Source organism: Gadus chalcogrammus, chromosome 6, assembly GCF_026213295.1.
Source record: "Gadus chalcogrammus isolate NIFS_2021 chromosome 6, NIFS_Gcha_1.0, whole genome shotgun sequence".
Taxonomy (NCBI): Eukaryota; Metazoa; Chordata; class Actinopteri; order Gadiformes; family Gadidae; genus Gadus; species Gadus chalcogrammus.
In genome coordinates this window covers 14,939,171-14,959,567 of record NC_079417.1, presented here as the reverse complement: position 1 = coordinate 14,959,567, position 20,397 = coordinate 14,939,171, and the positions used below count along the sequence as shown (strand labels likewise).

Here is a 20,397-nt window from a genome sequence, read left to right as displayed (position 1 = left end):
GCCTCCCCATTGTTTATGTACTGAAAGGGTTGACATGTTGGTGGTTTGAGCATGGTGAGGATGGCAGTTCAACATTTATTTTGAGATCCTTCTCTTCAGCTTTAATTTTTTTGAATCATTTTTGTATTTTTCTCCATTTCAGGCTGTAGTTTATACCAGTATTGTCGTTCCTTTTGTAGCTCATTAAGGTTACTCTGGATATGTTTATAAAGAAATGTTTTTTTGCTATTTGGTCATAAAAACATTTTGGCAGGGAGGTTGAATGCTATTGCAAGGTACTGTCACATTGTCATTAGCGGCAGAGCCCCCTTGAGGTCTGATGCTATGATCGCCCCTTCTTACAAAATGGCTCCAAGGCCTCTGGCTAGCAGATGAACCACACTCCCTTCAGAGGTCTACACCAGCGCTCTCCGTTCATCCACACATAACAAACTCTAACATTGTTGTCACACAGTACATACCTTCTCAGTGGTTTGTCGTATGTACTCTGATATCCTCAGAGAACCATAGAGGGCTTAACAGACAACTCTCTGTGTATAAATAAACGTATTAAGTGCTGATTCTGGGTCTGTTTTTTCTTATTCAAATCTTAAATTGTTAATGCCTCGACATCTCGACCCCAAGATTTCTAATAGAACAATATGGTGATGGAGAATTTAGATTTTAAACGGCTAATAACTCATTTCAGATTAATCCGGGAATCTCTTTCCTATAATTCTGCAATGTAGAAGCAAATTCTATGCATGATTATCATCCAGTTTCCACAAATTTAAGTTTTATTAAATGGAGAAGTAATTGTTTGCATTATGTAGTCTCCAGCCTGATATAATTAGCTCAAGTATGAAATTGCAATTTTATCTTTACATCTGTAAAAGCAATCGAAGAATAATGGTCAATTATAGCTCATTTTTAATTGCTAAAGAGTATACAGAGTCTATTTGAAGATACAGGCAAACATAGTAGATACAGATAGCATAATAGCATTCATTGATTAATATTGATGGACAATGGAACATTTATAAAACAAGAAATACTTATGAAAAGATAATTTATTATTAGTATTTAGTATTATTGTCAGTGTTCATTTAATCTTCATTTTCCATCTTCCCTATCTTTAATCTATTGTGTGTTACACCCAATAGATTATACTGCTATGTAGTCCAAAACCTTCCGGCAGCTGGAATCATACTAGGCCCCTATGCGTGTACCTCTTCCTCTGGCAGCAGCACCGCTGTCTCACTCATTTGGCCCAAAATCCCTCACCCGCCCAGGACTTCTTCCTTAATATTGATGGTTCAATTGTCCCCTCCTCCACTTGCGTCCGCAACCTAGGTATCATCCTTGACCCCACACTCTCATTCCTCACCAATATGAACCAGATTACAAAAAAAGCCTTCTTTCATCGCAGGAACATCCCTCCTGTCCGTCCTTCCCTATCACTCTCAACCGCCGAAACTCTGGTCCACAAATTCATTTCATCCCGCCTTGATTACTCCATCCTCCATTGATAACTCCATCCTATACGGATCATCAAAACACATACTTATTAGACTAAAATATTTTCAAAACTCTGCAGCCCGTTTGCTGTCTTCGACCTGCCACTCAGACCACATCACTCCTGTCCTGCACGACCTCCACTGGCTTCCCATCAAATACCGGATTGGTATCAAAATACTACTCATCTCCTTCAAAGCCAACAAAACAACCTGGCCCCTCCCTACCTCTCTGAAAACAGTTGTGCCAACCTTTTTTGCCACGTGACTCCATTTCAAAACCTTTATTGAGCCACTGAACCCACTGTTTGAGCTGTAATGGAAACACTATCAGATATAAAAATAATTGGTGAAGACAGCAAAAACAAAAATATGTATGGTCATAATATTCAAACCCTGCAATTGGACCTTTTCAGAAACAAAGACCAAACCATATGGAATTTAAATTGTTTTATTAAAAATATAGAACAGGGAAAGGCTTGAAAACAGCTCAACAGTGTATAAAGTACTGAAGGCCCCTGGCATGGTAGGGTCTGTGTATACTGTGGCTCCGGTGCATAACCCCCAGCAGGTAAAGCATGTTCATCGTTCTCTCATCAAAGGCAAAGTGGATTGTGCTGCTAATTGTCCCCCCAGTGAACCCCCTGAACAGATGGGATCCATCTCAGCAGATGAGTCATCGTTTGATAGCGACTGGGCTGTAGTGACCTCTGAACCCATGGCTGTCCCAAGAAACCACCTACCAGCGCGGCCTGTCATCATCACCTTCTCACCAAACCAAACTGATGCTGTTGCTACATCTCAGCCAAGCGACGGCCCAGCGTTTTCAACAACTAGCACTGAAATTCCAAGCACCAGTGAGGCCTCCCTGAGAAGAACAATCCGTCCAAACGCAGGCAGACACCCAAACCTCCACCATCTTCCTCAGGTTGCTGGGAGTAGTGCTATTGGGGCTGCTAACTCTCTGATGCCTGTGCTTAGTGGCTGTGTGGTGTTTAGGCCATGACAGTAAATGTAAATCGTCGGGCCGACGATTAAAAACCCAGGGGGTCGATTGTAGTGAACCTCAGTAGGGGATGCGAATGCAACTCCGTCTTAGCTCCTCCCCCTGCACCGAGGTGCAAGATAAAAGGGCCAAGATGGCTGAACTCAGCCTCTGTTGGTTACCTCCTAGGGTGGTGAGTAGGGTCCCCGTCTTTTAACAGTTTTGAGTTCCCATTTGAACTTTTATTAATTAGTGTCCCTTGTTTTCTTTTAGGATTCCCTGCTGCTGTTTTGTACGGTTTTAGTTGTTCTGTTTTAGCTGTGCTGTTTTTTTTTTGTTTTGTCTTGGTTCTGTTTTGCTATTTTGTTTTGTTTGCTTTAGTTCAGTTTGCTTTTGTGTTATTTCCCCTTTTTCTGTTTCATTGTTTGACCATTGGATAACCCCTGTTTTGCTGTTTGGTTTGGATTGGTTTTGTTCCAGTTTTCTTTATTTAGTTATTATTGGAATAAAAGAAACAGTTAGTATATTTATTTTCTCTGCCTCTTTAGTTCTCAAACCTGTGTCCTTATTATTATTTCTGTAATATCATAGTTTAATTTTCTTTGTTCTATATTTCCTGGGGTGTAATTCCCCAGGTGGCGTTGTCGGTCCCTCTTTAGTTATTTCCCCCTCCCCCCGTTCATATTAACTTTTACACTGAACCCCGCCACACTTGTATGTATTTTAATCAATGTTGACCTTGTACTTGTATTGTCTTTTGTATTGTCTTTTATATGGAACTTTGATTCTGGAATGAAGTATTCATTCATTCATATGGACTAAACAAACCGACCAGATGGGTGCTTTTAAATTTCGTTTCAACAAGATTGTGCAAGAAAAGTGAAACACCGCTCACCTTGTAATTCAGCAAAGAGTAAACATTGAAATACAATGGCGCTTTATGGAACAAACTTAAACTACGTTGGCGACATTCCATTCAAATCGCAGTAAAACTTCGATACAACATGGTGGCCTGTCTAGGCAACAACCTTGCATGCAAATTTCATAGATGAAGTTGATAATGGAGAAGAAGCTACAGCCGTGTGATTGTGTTCCTCTAACAAAGCTTGCAGGGAGTCTCGCCAGCAGCGTAACTGGACGTAGAAGCGCCACTGTGGATCATATATCTCTATCAGCAATCTCCTGCGACCCCGTATGCATAAAAGGAGACACGAGTTGGGGAACCACTGCTGCAGAACCTGTTGAAAACCTATTTTGGTCCTCTCTGTTAAATAGCAAAATATTACTTGCATACTTGTAATTATGTATATGCATTATTACTTGCACTGATCATTTTAAAGCAAATATTTTACCTTAAATTATTCACGACATCGATCAACTATTTGATCATATTCTCCACTGTTAGACAAAGATTATTCGTAAATCTGGTTGCAGTGTCGACACCTGAGTGCAAGATTTTGTTGGTACTGGGAGATGATTTTGGCATGCGCCAATACATTTTCTTCCATTGTATTGGATGGAAATATTCTGTCAGGGGGGTTGAATGCTATCGCAAGGTACTGTCTGCATGTCACAATGTCATTGGGGGCAGAGCCCCCCTAAGGTCTGATCCTAATCACCCCTTCATACACATGGGCTCTAAGACCTCTGGCTAGCAGATGAACCACACTCCCTTCATAGGTCCACACCAGCGCTCTCTGTTCATCCACACAGATAACAAACAATAACGTTCTTGTCACACAGTACTTCCCTTTTCAGTGGTTTTTCGTATGTACTTGTCTTCTCCTCTCCGATATCCTCAGAGTACCATAGAAGGCTTAACAGACACTAATTCTCTGTGTATAAATAATTGTATTAAATGCTGATTCTGGTTCTGCGTTATCTTACTAAAATCGTCTTAAATCTTTAATTCCTCGACATCTCTACATCAAGATTTCTGATAGAACAATATGGCGATGGGGCACTTAGATTTAAACTGCTTTTCTGATTAATCAGGGAATCTCTTTCCTATAATCCTGTAATCAAGAAGCAAATTCTACATATGGTTATCATCCAGTTTCCATGAAACTGGATGATAACATTTTACTTCTCCAACTAAAAAATTACTTTTTTAGTTGGAGAAGTAATTTTTAGCATTCAATGGTGGGAAAGTAAACATTTTTAGAGCAGAAGACCGGGGTGAAAAAAATGCATCTGATTTGGGAGATTAATATGGTGAAAGAATTTTGTTTCAAGGTCAATCTGGTGAGGAGAAATAAACCTAATTCATGATTTTTTTTACAATAGCCACCTTTGGGTGCAGTACCACAAATGTAAAGCGGCATAGGCTGCAGTATGACTTTTACAAAAAAAACAACATTACAGAAACAATAGGGGACCCCTAAAAAGGTTAAATTATAGCTCATTTTTATTTAATTGAATTATACAGGCAAACATGGTAGATACAGACAACATAATGACATTCATTTATAATTATTGATGGACAATTTATAAAGCAAAGTAATAATTATGAAAGGATAATTTGATGGACCGTATTATTGTTTATTATCTTGTTTTTGTTTTATTTATTTCTTATTGCTTATGTTTATTTTATTTTATTTTATTTTTTTTCCACAATGTCTTGTTTTTTAAAAAATGTATGATGACTATATGCTATGTAAGGTGACCTTGGGTGTCTTGAAAGGCGCCTCTAAATTAAATGTATTATTATATTATTATTATTATTGTCAGTATTTATTTAATCTAACACCCAACAGATGATGCTGCTACTATACTTCTATGTGTTTCAAAACCTTCCGGCAGCTGGAGTCATACTAGGCCCCTATTCTTCTATCCCTTCCTCTGGCAGCAGCACCGCTGTCTCACTCATTTGTGGTTGCCCATCTTTATGCACATAGCTGTTTCTCCTAGAGGCCCTTTTTCTTACCAGAAACACCCCTCCTACAGCCAGAATCCCCAGCAAACCAATGATCCCAAAGGCCAATCCTGCCTTTGATCCTGCTGTCATCTCACCAGGGTCTACTTGGAGCTCCCGTATAACTGCCATTAGGTTCTCTGACAGGACCGGTGTCCACTTCTTGTTCTGGCTCACTCTCACCCAGCTCTGCTCCCCCTCACTCATCACCGCCACCTCCGTACTCATACCCATTGCGCTAATCAACGGAGGCAGAGTGAAGGGAGGCAGGCGGATTGGCAGCAGTTGCCCACCAGTGAACAGTCCCGACTGGACGCAGTAGAGGACCTCGCAGCCATCGCTGACTGTGGCGAGATGTTGGCTGAACTCTGCAGGGCAATGCCTCTGGTTCCCTGCCAGTGGGTTGGCTGACTCACAGCTGATGAGGCCCCCGAACGGCACAGAGTATGCAGTAGCCATCTCGTAGTCGTTACTCAAACAGATCGTCAGGCCATCTGACAGAAACCTTTGTGGGATGAAGTATAGAGGGCAGCTCTTGGATTTGGTAATGGGATTCAGAAGGGAGGGGCCGTAGATCCCTCCAAACAGGTACCCAGAATCTTCAGGGGCCTTTCCATCAACAGAGCACCAGTAGGTATCGATCTTTGCTTTGCGCACGTAATAGACGTTGCCACACACCTCGCGGTGGCATTTGAAAAACAAATAGCAGTTGTGAGATACTGTCTGACACTCGTATTGATTGTAACCCTCCTGCCTGACTTCTGAACGCAGTAGAGTGGAGATGTATGGCGAACGGCAGGAGAAGTCCCCTGTATCTATGTTCTTCTGGGCTAGGGCCTGACACAGTGGATCTGCGTCATCAGTGAGCGGACTACACTGCTGGTAGAGACCACCGAAGCTGAGGTTTGTGGCCGGACCCTGGCACGACTTGTCATCCACGTTAGCCTGGAAGTTGAAGTTCTTGGAGTCGATGTCGACACAGCCCCGGCGTGTGTTGACTTCATAGTAACGCTTTATGGCGTGACTCACCGATAGAGCCAACCTGCTGACCGTGGGCTCTGGCATATCAGGGAAGGTTTTGGGGTTTATAAAGTACTGTAGTGGAAGCCCTGTGCGGTCAATGGCGACCAAGTTGTTTCTGGTGCCTTCCTGCCACTTCTGCATGGTCATACCAGGGTAGAAGGGTACACCTCCGTGACTCTGGGTTAGAGAGTATGAAATGTTGGACTGATACGCCTGGAGCGCGGCGTTCTGTGTGGTGTCTTTGCTGCTAATATCGAACTTTAGTTTGTCGAAAAAGTTCAAGCCAGCGAGTACTGAGACAGAGGTGGTCTGCGACTGACTGTTGGCAACATATGAGGATCGGAGGTAATCCTCCTGGACTAGAGTAGCCCCAGCATCTACACCCGTGATTACATGGGTTCCATAATCAAGCACCATCTTCTCAGAAAGATATGCTGCATGCTTGGGCTGGTTGTTTTCAATGGCGTCTGCTATCTGCACTGCCTGCTGAGCAAAGCTCGAGTCCACAGCAAAATCAGGATAGGCCTTGGCAGTGTAGACCAAGTTGCGGACCTATGAGAAACAGAGTTCCATGCATACAGGTTAAGGTTCAGGCAAATCACGTTAATTAGATGTCAAAAAAGGACCCCTTACTAGCAGCGGAATTTGTTTTGTAAGTCGGCTTTAGTGAATATATCTGAATAAGTCTGATACATTTTTATTTGGGTAGTTCAATTATTTTAACCTTTTCAAACAGTTTCAAATATTTTACTGCCATTAAGCTGCTATCGTTTAGCCTAAACACCTACTTATATTTTGCCATATCCCTGTAGCAAAAATACTTTGCTTTTTAATTTGTACAAATAGTTGAGTGTTGACAGGGATGGATACCAAACATTAAATTATAAAAATAAATCTCTTAACTTGATTAGTTATTCAAAAAATGTCTTGTGTGATAAGAGACTCACAGTCTAAATTATTAAAATTCACAGACATCGTCTCATATCAAACAGCAATAACTATGTACAGGGCTAGGTACCATTTGTTACCATTGAACATTCAAAACTTGTTTAGTGAACGTGAGGGGGGGCATAATTTGACGAGAGAACTCAATTTCAAAATTCAGATGAGAAATTCCACCATGAAAATTTTTCGCATTTCCATCACAGGTGTCAAGTTGTGGAACAATCTGAGCGAAGTACATAAGCAATGTCCAAGCATCAATGTTTTTAAAAGAATATACAAAAATGTAGTGTTCACAGGATATAGTGAACTGCACTAAGAGTCAGTAGGTTTGTGTATGTATGTATAGGTATACTGTGTATTCACGCTGTTGTGTCACATTCATACTGTTACTTGTTAAATGTATGTTGTAGATATATATATTATGTACATACTTACATGTGTATATTTATTTATATAACATAACATTTTTATATTCATTTATTATTATTATTATTATTATTATTATTAAACATACAGAGTAAGTAATAAGAGGGGTGGGAGTACATACGTTTTTACTTCTTCTCACTCCTTTTCGGATATGTTTACATTAATGTTTATTTTTATTTCTTTTTGCTTTTTATTTTTACTATTACTATTATTATTTTTGTTTTTGTTATTCATTCTTGAATGGCTTTATTGTTGTAATTGGCAAAATTTGTTGTTTTTGTTTTGTCTACATATTCGAAATAAACATGAAAGCAAGAAAGAAAGCAAGAAAGAAAGAAAGCAAGAAAGAAAGCAAGAAAGAAAGAAAGAAAGAAAGATCTATGAGGTCCATCAACTATTTTAGAAAGCAAATAAAAAACTTGAAATTAATTTCTTTTTATCGTGACACAAAACCCACCTGTACTCTCGCTGTGGTGGATGACTCTTGGACCTGGTGAGTTTTCATTCTCTGGTTCTCCACAGAAAACTTTGCGTTCAGCACAGAAAGGTAGGATGCGTCCATGTTGATAGTATGTGACGTTGTGCTTTTCACCTCCAGCCAGGAGCTGAGGATCTCCGCGTTGGACTCCACACCGGTCTGCTTCTGGGGGATGACAAAGACCTCGTCTGGGAGGAGGTAGAGGCCGTCCTCGGTGGTCTGACACTGGGAGTAGCTGAGGTTCATGACCCGACCCATGTCCATGTTCCTCAGGTTGTCCCAGCCTCCACCGGGCAGCACCTCTAGAGCCGTGATGGAGAGGGTGGTCCGACACTGGTTCAACCCGTTGGTCGGCCGAGCAAGGGGGTGAAGGTGGCAGGAGTGGAGGAGCGAGAGAAGGAGCAGTGCTGCTCTCATTGCCATGGTTGGATCAGAAATTATACTATCGATGTTTTCGTGAGTATCTGTTTGTTCATTCTCACTTTCACATTCTATTTCAGTTGAGAATAAATCATGACGAAGGCATTAAGGGTTGGCCCTTCCTTGATGCCTTACTAGCTGACCTCAAGCGGACTTATCATTCGAACGACGTATTGAAAGTGAAATATGCGTCTCCTATTCGTGTGTATTTGCCCATAAAATTCCTTCGTCCTATTGTCCAATGTGGTTCCTTCAGAAATTCAGAAAAATATGTTCCAAGATTCAAGAGCATTGGTTATCATTTTGCATCTACAACTCCAGAACTGTAAAACAACAACTTACACAGTAGCCTAACACAAGTCATACATAAGGCTGATAAGGAGTAGCCTACATTATGCGTTTAATGTCCAAGGTTAATTTCCAGAATACAGAAAAAAGCTTTCACTTTCACAATCTCCTGCGACCCCATATGCATGTAAGGAGACACCAAGTTGGAGAACCACTGCTGTAGAACCTGTTGAAAACCTATTTCAATCTTCCATGAAACCCTTGTGTTCACAATGTTGTAATAATAATTAATAACGGCCCCCCATATTTAAGGCTCCAATGTTAGTGTGTTTATCAAATTAAGGAAACAAATACAAAAGAGAAGTGGATTTCTCTGCCTGAAATCCCCTGATTTCCCAGCACATGCATTTGTGAAAAACAAATACATTGTTACGGTTGCTGGATTTTGACGCCGGAAAATAACGTGTGCTGCCCACTTGATGAAAACCACTTCTCTGTGAGGTTTTCATCTGAATATGCACTTGGGCGGCAAAGCAATGATCGCCGCCGACAGCGTCTTTAGTCAGGTCAGCTTCTTCAGTCGGCAACATGGACGACGAGAGACTCATTGTCGAAGTTCAGCAACATGAAGTCATTTATGTACCAAATCATCCTTTTTATAAGGACAATGGCTGGAAGGATAAAGCGTGGCATTTAATTGCAGTAGTTTTGGGAGTGGAAGGTGAGTACATTAGGTTTAGGATCTTGCGTGAATACGGCTGGCTCGCAAGGCAGCGCTGCGCTGCCGTTGTAAGCATAGACATCATATAGGATCCTATATCCCTAACTCTCCACCTCAAGATGGTGTGTAGTGAGCGTTCTGGCGCCAATTGGCTGCCGTGCATCACCCAACTGGGTGCTACATATTGGTTGTGGTTAGTGAGGTCCCCCCTTCACTTTAGGCGTCTTTGAGTGTTATTAATTATTATTATTTTTCATGTTTAACCTCTGTTTTCCTTTTATTCCTAGTCTGTTTTACATAGTTTTGAATGATGACTATATGCTCTGTAAGGTGACCTTGGGTGTCTTGAAAGGCGCCTCTAAATTAAATGTATTATTATTATTATTATTATTATTATTATTATTATAGGATCCTATATGATGTCTATGGTTGTAAGGCTCCGTCGTCTGCTGATTACGTCACACAATATCATTGGCTGTACGCTTGAATGGGCGTATACATTGTGATTGGCTGTACGTCGGACAGTTGTGATTGGCTGTTTTGTGCTGTAGCTCTGGCTGTAGTCATAGCAACCACGTAACTAGATACTGTACGTTGGAGAGTTTTGTTTCCCGGAGATGGCAGCAGCTATGGAGAGCTTTTATGCAGAAATTAAGCATTTCCTAGAAACTAGTGTTTACCACACCTTAACCAACACTATCTCGAAACCAGAGAGCAGAAAGGCAGTGATTCGGAAAGCATCAATAAGATACACAATAAAAGGTCAAGTCACACAGTGAGAATTAACTTTACTTAACTTTACCTTCCAACAGTACTTCAAAATAAATGTAGCATGCAAGATAAAACAAAAGTATTATCATACTACCGGGTACTAAAAGCCATCCTAAATAAGTAGGTTTTAGCCTAGATTAGAACGTCATAGAAAATATTGTCTGTTGCATCTTGTCTGAGGTGTCTTATCATAGCCCTCTTCCTTTACTTTTTTCCTTCCAAGTACTATTAGTAATATTAGCTGTTCAATTCAATCCATATTTGAAACATTTCAAGGCCTTTTGGACTTTCTGGTGCTGCTTTTAGTCATAATATAACCTACCCAGTTATTATACATACATAAACACTAGGGGTTTGACGTAATTGGCGAACGATCCAACTGCATCGATGCAACGCCCAACAACGATGCATATTGCTGTATTACACGCTTTTATTATTATATATCCTTTCGCGGGTGTTTGTGAAACTATTTCTGCGCAAAGCGCCAAGCCACTCATCCATTCACCGGTTAAACGAGGCAACAGCGAGCACATGTGTGAGCGCAAGTACTCAGCCGCCCGGATCATCACCCGCACCAAATCATCTGACCACATCACCCCTGTCCTCATCCAACTTCACTGGCTCCCAGTACACTACCGCATCCAATACAAAACCCTACTCCTCACCTACAAAGCTCTCCACAACCTAGCCCCCAGTTACCTCTGCGACCTCCTCCAAGAATACACTCCCTCCCGCTCCCTCCGCTCAACCTCTGCTGGACTACTATATATCCCCACATCACGACTCACTACAATGGGTGCCCGGTCATTCAGCTGTTCAGCACCCAGGCTCTGGAACTCCCTCCCCCCACACATAAAACAGTCAGACACCATTACATCCTTCAAGTCACAATCATGATAACTTTATGCTCTGTAAGGTGACCTTGGGTGTCTTGAAAGGCGCCCTTTAAATTAAATTATTATTATTATTATTACCGTGGAGATACCCTTGGAGACAATTGAAAGTGACGTAGTTCCCGCCCAGACGCTGATTGGCTGATACGTTTGCCACTTTGCATATTGACTTTTTGGATTCCTCTTTGGATTCCGTTTTGGATTCCGCTTTGGATTCCGTTTTGGATTCCGTTTTGCGGATTGAAATGTCATTTGAATATCGCAACACACGGAGCGTGGCGAAGTGGATTGCAATCACGGGGACGCTATAGCTTTTCAATTTGAATAAAGGAACTCAAAGAATTTGACAAAATGTTATTGTATTTTTATTGTTATAACTTTTGCAAATTTAATGGAGGATTGCATTGTCACTTTGCATATTAAAACACACTTTGAATAACGTTTTTACAAATTACGTTATGAAATTGCATAATGCATTGTCAATTGCATAACGTAATTACTGATTGAATTGCAAATTGCAAATTGCATTGCCATTTGAATTTTGCTACATATATGCTTCCATACATTTCCGCCACAGGGTGGCTTTGATCTATTGGTGCACTTTCTGTCCGGTGAAATCTACAAATGTTGTAGAGCAGTGTTGAGACATGGCGGACAGAACGTGTCGTTAACAAATGTTTTGCATGCTGTCTGTGTATGTTTACAGGAAGGCAAGCCATATAAGTCATCAATGTACATAAGAGTGAGCTTGGCAAGGATACAGATATGTGGGGAAGAGTTGGCTGGTTACCTTCTTAACTAACAGCTAAGCTAATCTTCTCCCGGTGCCATTAGGGTTCGCTGGCAGTACATTTATGTAGATTGTGTTGTTTTTACTTTGCATACCAAGGTTAAGAACTGAGGATATTATCAGGAGCCACAATGTGCTTTTCTTTTATGTATTTCCATTGTTAGTTATTACTATGTGCATTAATATGTATTTTTGTGAACGGTGTAATAATTAGTTAGGATGTAAACAGACATAGTAAAACGTACACATGTTGTAGAGCAGTTTTGAGACATGGGGGACAGAACGTGTCGTTGTGTCGCAATGTCTGTGTATGTATGCAGAACCCAGTAAAATAAACTATTCGTCAAGTCACTCTTGAGTTTAATTATTCAGGCGGCTACACAGACAATATTAAAATATTCATAAAATAAAAACAATGTAAAAAAATAAGGTTATGGGCCGAATTCAGTTCAAATTCAGCCTCTGCTGGCCCACAAATAGATTGCCTAATTTCCTCCTTACACGCTTTAATTTAATTATAGCCAATTAGAGTCAAGTAACTGATGGGCTTAAAGGGACTCTCACCTTTGTTGCATTTTTACACTTTTTTTGGATAAGGTTAAATTGGTATTAATAAGGTAATGACACTCTAAAATGCAAGACAGACCCACCAGGAGTAGAAAACAAACAATTATTTCACCCTCATAATATTTAGTGAAAACTTCAACCAATAAAATTCTTCGGACCGAAGGACCTTATTGGCCGACAGACCTGTCTGTTTGCTGCATGGACATATAAGGTTTTCCGCCTGCTTCTTGTGGCGCATTCGGGCCCGCGTCATCAAGGCGCGTCCTCAACTAGAGGGTTTGTTTTGATTCCACGGCAGACAGTAGCGAGTAGCGACCGTAGCGACTGACGATGGCAGACCAAAGTGGTCCACGGCGTACTGAAACAGCCGCTCCCAGGGGGAAAAACAAAAGTTTAACAGAGAAGGCCACCAGAAAAAAAGAACTCGATACTGCAAGAGGAAAACGTCGAGTAAACATCGACTCTGCTTTTGAGCAATGGAGGCAACTGATGAAGCTGCAGCCAGAGCTAAAATCGGATTAAATGGTTGCGGAGTTTCTGCTGGAAAGGTATTTTTATTTTGCATAACCTAACCTACAACATCATATAACCTTACGATTGACTATTTGTTGCAGACACTTACCGGAATCACGTTAAGCATAATGCTAACGGACCTACCGTTAGCTCCAGCTAATTAGGCAGTTTGCTCGGGAAATAAAGAAATATTCTCCACTTATAGTCTTCCTCACCGTTTTACACAGTCCTAGTGTGCTTTAAATTGTTTTGGCTCATTCACACACACATTCATACACCGAAGGCAGCAGTTAGCAGGGTGCTAACTGTCAATGTGTGTGTAAATCATAGGTGTAAGTCATATCATATCTGTGTTTGTCGCTGTTTCCATGTTCAGTACAATGTACAGTTTATCATATTTTAACTTTCTGCTGGTACAACCCGCCCACTCACGTTAATATTTGTGTGTGCATGTGCATGTTTGTGTTTTAGTTACGGAAAAAAACAACGTTGACGGCGCCAGTAAAACGTGGTTTCAAGAGGCCTCCTCCGCCACCATTGTCCACCAGTGCCAAATCTTTTTCAGAACGGTAAGCCTTGTTTGTTAATGTTATCGTTTGCCCATCAACGTGGATCACACATGCGTTGTGTTTTGCGATGGCATGAACAAGTACATTGTTAAAAGTGATATGTTATTGGTGTGAAATCAAACCTAGAGCTGATGCTATACAGTTTCCCTACCCCATCAGAACATGAGAAATGTAACTGATGTTTCCAGAACACTATAAATAATCTCTACTCATGTGCTGTGTGGTAACAACAGCAACTTATCTAATGTTGTGAAAAATGCCCATTATTTATTTCATGTATACATCTGTAGAGAGGAGGATTTCTCTGTTCATGGAGTGGAGGGTTTGGACAGCTGCTCTGCTGAGACCTCATTTCTCACAATACAAGCAAGGTACAGTGGTACCTAGGTTTTACTTGTCAAATGTTTAAAAATAACATATTTTTAAAGTGAAGAGGCCTTTTATTCACTCATCCAAATGTATAATTATGTAATACTGACTTTCTTTCTGATTTCCTAAATGCAGTGTTACATCAGCAGATGAAAGATTGGGTGACATCAATGAGGACGCATTTAATGATATAACAAACTCTATGTAAGTGTTTTCAAGGACATAAGATGAGACTTTTCATGATATTTTATGGGTTATTATTTCTGTAAATTCTGTGTATGTGTAACATAATGTAACTAGCTGGGGTTGTCTGTCATCAGCATTGACTACGATGAGGACGAATACGATCCTTCTTGGCATCCAGACATGGAGGCGCAATCAGAGTTGCTGTTGGAAGAGGAGGACACTGTAGGAAGACTGACTGCAATGACAGCGACGACCCAGATTATGTGCCACTTTTTCGTGTGTGGTATGGTTATTACCAATCTTCATAACCAACCTGTTATGACATTTATTTTACCTGATTTTATATTTCGCTTATGATTATCAGTATTATTAATAATTTGAAACATTATAGAAATATTCTTTCATTTTTACAGCAAAGGCAGATCTCTGAATACTGGTTTAATCCTGGAAGAATGTCCATCAGTCACCATGGAAGACACTGTGCATGACGCGGGAGACGACACAGATCAAGATGATCATGAAGAAGATCTCTCTGTGCTGGAGCAAGAGCAAGAGACACAACATCTTCCCCAAAAAAAGCAAAGAAGGCAACCATATAGATCGGAGATAACTGTTGAGGTGGAAGATGATATAATTGGCAAACCGGCTTCTATTGCTTACCATGACTGTCTGAGGCAGCTTTGTGAGTTTGTTGCTTTGCCAATAGATTATTGTAAAGGGAAGGACCCCATCACCCAAAAACAATGTCAGGCAAAAGGACCTTTTGAGATTAACATCAAGTCAAGGGTCACAGCTGCCGTCATTGAATGGGTAAGTCATGTTTTGGTAACGCATGTAATTTAGTTTTTAATACAAAATATTATCATTGTTTTATATTACTTCACTTATTACATTTTTTCCATGTGTTTTCTCCTGCCCCTTTTTCAGCTGTGTCCTCAAGGTCATATCGTGTGGCGGTGGTCTTCCCAACCAACTTTAAAATTTGGCAGTCAGTTAGGAGACTTTCTAATGGCCACCAACATTTTGCTCACAGGCAACAGCTACACAAATGTGAAAATGCTTTTCAACTTCATGAATATGGGGATGATCAATGAGAGATACTTTGCTGACATCCAAGACAACTACTGTGTGGACACTATAAAGGCGTTCTGGAATGCGAGAAGAGCCAAAGTGATTGCCAATGTGAAGACATTAGGACCAACTGTTGCTCTCGGTTAGTTTCACCGACAAACACACACAGACATACATAAACACACCCATAGTCAACTAAGAACATAAACAATTATGCAAGACACATCCACATTTTTCATGCATATTCTGGCACCACAAACTTATTTATCATCATATTCGGTATTTTAAGGAGATGGAAGGATGGACAGTCCAGGATTCTGCGAGCAGTAATGTACGTACACTGCCATGGACAATGCCACAAGCCAAATAATCAACGTGGTGAATGTGGACAAGCGTGAGACTTCGCGGAAATCAACCAACATGGAGAAGGTGGCCTTTATAGAGACATTAGACACGCTGAAGCAAGATCTTGATGTCATTGAGTTCTGCACTGATGCACACAGCCAAATATCGGCCATATTCAGTAAGTGCTTCTGTAGATACATCTAATTGGGGTTGGAAAAACAATGTATGATTTTTAGAATTATTGGAAGAAAAACAATAACCACAAAACAGTTGGCAATTACACTGAGATATTATACTGTGTATTTTTGTAATCATTATTTTCCAAACAAAGGGCTGTACAAGGACAGTGGCGTCAAGTACACGCTGGACATGTGGCACGGAGCCAAGAATCTTGGCAAAAAAATCCATGCTGTAAGTTACTGCTATGTAAAGATGGATTACTGTATTTTTTTTCAAAAAATATTTTAGAAATGTCATATTTGTTAGTTATCATTCTGAAGCAGAATCATTCTATTTTTTTCAATTTCTAGGCCGGCCTCCAAAAAGGCTGTTCACTGTTACTTGTCCAGGAGAAGGATATCTGCAACCACTTTTGGTACTGCTGCAAGGCAGCAAATACAGTGGAGGATTTCTGGGTATGTTTTTCACTGTAATTTCTATAAGTAAGTGTATTGTCAATGTATTCAAATTATACATTATAAAAAATTTTTTTTACATATTCATTTTAATTGCCTAAAAAGGACATGTGGACAGGATTGCTACACCATGTCACCGGAGAACACCAGTGGGGACTTGGCGGCTGTTACCATGGCCCATTGGAGGAAAATAGCAACAAGGAGCTTATTCCAAAGGGAAGCACTGCACACCGCAAAATCACAGAACTGATCATGGATGAGAGGTGGTCAAAGACGATTCCAAAGTACTTGACCTTTAGGTAATGAGTCAGCCATCAATATAATAAGCTTTTGTTAAGATGTGTTGTACTAGTAACATTTATTATTGTACAGTACATACATAATGGCCTTCTACAGAATGACAAGAAATGCAGCTCTTGTGTACTTTGGGATAATAGATTGAAACTACATTACTATTTAGTAATAATTGTTTTTGCTGAAGTTATGTAACCAATCATATCTTTAATTTTTCCTCCCTCTCTGATGCCAGATCCACTGGTGCCCTGGAGTGTTTCCATGCACACGTTCTGATGTACGCATCAAAACGAAACGCCTTCGTACCACCTGTGTATGCGGCCCGAACACTTTTAGCTGCCCTTGACTACAATGAACACTGCAGCCGACCCTACTATGTGAAGGCAGATGGCAAATACAGGTATGTTGACAGCTTGTGTTGTGGGGAAATAAGTCAGCAGTATGAATTTGAAAGATGTGTGAGCCTCCTTTCCTATGGAACAGAGGGGGAACAGTATCTGACAGTATTATTCCAAGCTGTCAGGATGCGTTCCCCCTGTTCTAAATGGTCAAATTGAATGATATCAGCCTGAAAATCACAGCACTTATCTGTTGTGGGGAAATAAGTCAGCAGTATGAATTTGAAAGATGTGTGAGCCTCCTTTCCTATGGAACAGAGGGGGAACGCATCCTGACAGTATTATTCCAAGCTGTCAGGATGCGTTCCCCCTGTTCTAATTGGTCAAATTGAATGATATCAGCCTGAAAATCACAGGACTTATCTGTTGTGGGGAAAGAAGTCAGCAGTATGAATTTGAAAGATGTGTGAGCCTCCTTTCCTATGGAACAGAGGGGGAACAGTATCTGACAGTATTATGAATGAGCACACTTCCTTCCAAAAGTCCATAACATTCAAAATGAAAAGTCTCTCACAAAAATAATATTTTTTATTGATAGAAATCTACAATACAACATCTTCAGATAAAACTCGCTAAAAAAAGTCAGTTTTGAACCTTAGCTCTCTCCAAAGTGCCTCTGTGGTACGAGCACAGCAGCTCGTGGGCGAGCTTTTTGTGTACGTGCGCTTCCTTCGCCCTTCGGGTAATTTCGGACGGGGGCGGGGACTAGGGGAAACACATCTCGACGGGGAAACAGATCTCGACACAACACAGGTTCCAGCTGTATTTTCAGTTGACTGGGGCTATGTTCGATGACCTGCTAGCCCGGGTTGGTGCCAGGATCTCCCGTCAAGATACCAACTACATGCGCTCCATATCAGCTGCGGAGCACCTGTCCTCTGTCCCCAGTGACGTCGGGTCAAGCTCAACACTGATTGGCTATCGCGGCTAACCGTCACGCGTAGGAGCATATTTGTCCGGTTCGCCCGTCGGTGTCCGGGTCGCTCTGTTGGGGCTTATTTCCCCGATAATGACCGGCTTTCTATACATTATCCCTTACGTATTTAACACCCAGTAGATGATACTGCTATGTAGTTCAAAATCAAACAGAAAGCTGGAATGAAGCCTCTATTCTTTAGGGCTGTCAAGTTCCTGTCAGTTGGTCGTACCTGCCAAAGGTTGGTACGCACTTGTAAGACCAAATACTCATTGGTCGGACATTCGCTGGTGTTACTTACATAAAATAAATATATACTGTATATGTACATATAATTGGGGGCGGGAGGGACATGCAGACCCATGTATTTATTTTTGAGCAATAGGCTATCCACCTTATTCTGCCATGCCCCTTTTTAAATGTGTTTGTCTTCCGCTTTGTGTTGAAACTTCCGGTCGGCTAGCTACAGCTAGATAGCTACATTGAAATACCCGGCGAATTAAGATGGAGAGGCTAATGTGGGTAGAGACAAAAAAACATGTCAAAAGATTGGATGGAGGGATTGTACTTCGGCACCCGAGGTTAATGAACTCCACCAAGTGGGTGGATGACATGCGGTGGTGCCCTCAGGTGTCATATGGGGATATTTTTAATTATTCAGAGCTGTCGGTGGGCGTCGATGGGTCGACCATGAAAAACTTCAAGAGCACCGAGGCGTTTCAATATTTACATAGTGGAAAGATCGGTCGTGTTTTGCATTCCAAGAACGAGAAGGAGGAATATCTCTTTTTGAAAGCTGCAGTCAACCCCAGTCAGTCCAGCACACCAAGACTAAGAGCATTCTATTTCAGAGACATGCTTCCTTTAGTTTCAGACGAGTATAATGAAGGTCGCCTGTTGCTCTGTGAGCGTTATATGCAGTTATGCAAATGATTACTTTATACTTCTTAACTACTTGTACATATTTTAACTACTATTTGTACATATTATTGGCTATTGTTTTTAATGTAATTTGTTTTTAGTATTATGTCAAAGCATTAACTCAATCATGAAAGGATTTAGCAAATGCCTCATGTGTCAAGTTTATTTTATTGACCCTCTCTGACATCACGTTTGTGTATAAAAATACAGATATAAGTTAAAGTTTGGTATAGATTTGTAAAAATGAACAATAGAAACAACATTTTAACCATGTAACCATTACAACTGATTGAACTTATATCTGATTGAACATGTTATTCCTCATCTTCTTGTATAATGTCCCCACGGAGATTACATAGACCTGCAGACTCTCAGAATCTTGTCAAATTTCGGGGCAAGGTTAATTGGCACTGTTTGAGAGACTATTCTGTAGTTCTTCAGGCGGCGTATGACCCTCTCGTGGCTATGCGCCTCATGTTGGTGGTGTCTTCTTCGGACAAGGGAAGGCCTCTTCTGGTTAAAGCTGGCAGGACGAGCTTGACTTTACGTTCAAACAGAAGATCTTGGATAACAAATCCTCGGTCAGCCATCACCTCATCAGAAACCCTGAGTTGGCTGTGATGAACTTGCCACTGCATCTCCCACCATATGCTGGAGAGATGAACATAATCAAACCACATGGTGCAATAGTTATGAGGAACTTGATTGTATTATGTCCATAGTATTGACTGTAAGACTCGCCTCTTGAGTCCAGATTGCGAGCCTTCTGAAGAGGGGTCTCAGAACAGTCGAATACGCATGTGGTTAATGGATAATTTTCCTTGAAGCTCTGTGGCATCGTTGCCTGGATCGTCTCCCTGGTTAGCCATGGAACATAGCACCTCATCTTCTCCTCCATGAAGTCTAGCCACTGAGAGATTATCCTACTGACCACAGACTGAGACACTCTGAACCTCTCTGCGATGTCGTCCTGCAATAGGTTCAACCGGAGCTCCATCAGGGTCATCAACAGTTGATCCTTGGGATGTAGCTGAGAGATGCTGCATCCGTCTTTCAGGTCATCGGATAAAGCCTCAAAGGTATCCACTGACAACCCAGTGTACAGTAGACACAGCCGATCATTCCGGAGAAATTCGGTGTGTACAAGATGTTGTTCAGGACACTGTGTTGCCTGGTCATGGAGGAGAGGACAATGGAGTGAGTCACTGACAGCATAGATGTGATCTTCCATGAATGTATACTTTCATCCCATCAGTCTCCTGGATTGCAGAGCTGGTTGAGGGTTCTGTAGAAATAACAGCATCAGACATCAGTAAGTTATCAACGATAAGGTTTATCTTTTTGCTGCCTTTCAACATAACCGGTCCTGGACATCAAATTAGAAAGCCTCAAACTGATCTGATCTTGTAATGCTATTCATTCATTGAGGTCAAGCCAAGGCATAGTTACGGGTATATGCTGATCAT

At 41.1% G+C, this 20,397-nt stretch overlaps 2 protein-coding genes across 4 annotated transcripts; one reads left to right on the top strand and one right to left on the bottom strand.

Moving 5' to 3' along the window:
- Window positions 1–5,051: 5,051 nt before the first annotated feature.
- Window positions 5,052–8,702, bottom strand: LOC130384542 (macrophage-expressed gene 1 protein-like). The gene is made up of 2 exons (XM_056592770.1): window positions 8,244–8,702; window positions 5,052–6,967 (listed from the first exon to the last, which is right to left on the bottom strand). Exons 1-2 carry the CDS (start codon window positions 8,685–8,687, stop codon window positions 5,300–5,302), a joined length of 2,112 nt encoding a protein of 703 aa, XP_056448745.1. The 5' UTR covers window positions 8,688–8,702; the 3' UTR covers window positions 5,052–5,299.
- Window positions 8,333–19,525, top strand: LOC130384543 (uncharacterized). Of its 3 annotated transcripts, XR_008895889.1 has the most exons (12): window positions 8,333–8,720; window positions 13,699–13,796; window positions 14,087–14,167; window positions 14,301–14,369; window positions 14,486–14,634; window positions 14,765–15,161; window positions 15,279–15,564; window positions 15,712–15,945; window positions 16,099–16,178; window positions 16,298–16,402; window positions 16,508–16,701; window positions 16,932–19,525. XR_008895889.1 is itself a non-coding variant. In XM_056592771.1 (6 exons), exons 2-6 carry the CDS (start codon window positions 15,768–15,770, stop codon window positions 17,251–17,253), a joined length of 879 nt encoding a protein of 292 aa, XP_056448746.1. In that variant the 5' UTR covers window positions 15,172–15,564; window positions 15,712–15,767; the 3' UTR covers window positions 17,254–19,525. The 3 variants fall into 3 exon arrangements, 1 of the variants encoding a protein (XP_056448746.1); XR_008895888.1 differs by lacking the exon at window positions 8,333–8,720 and having other exon boundaries at window positions 8,739–13,796; XM_056592771.1 differs by lacking the exons at window positions 8,333–8,720; window positions 13,699–13,796; window positions 14,087–14,167; ... (1 more) ...; window positions 14,486–14,634; window positions 14,765–15,161 and having other exon boundaries at window positions 15,172–15,564.
- Window positions 19,526–20,397: the final 872 nt, after the last annotated feature.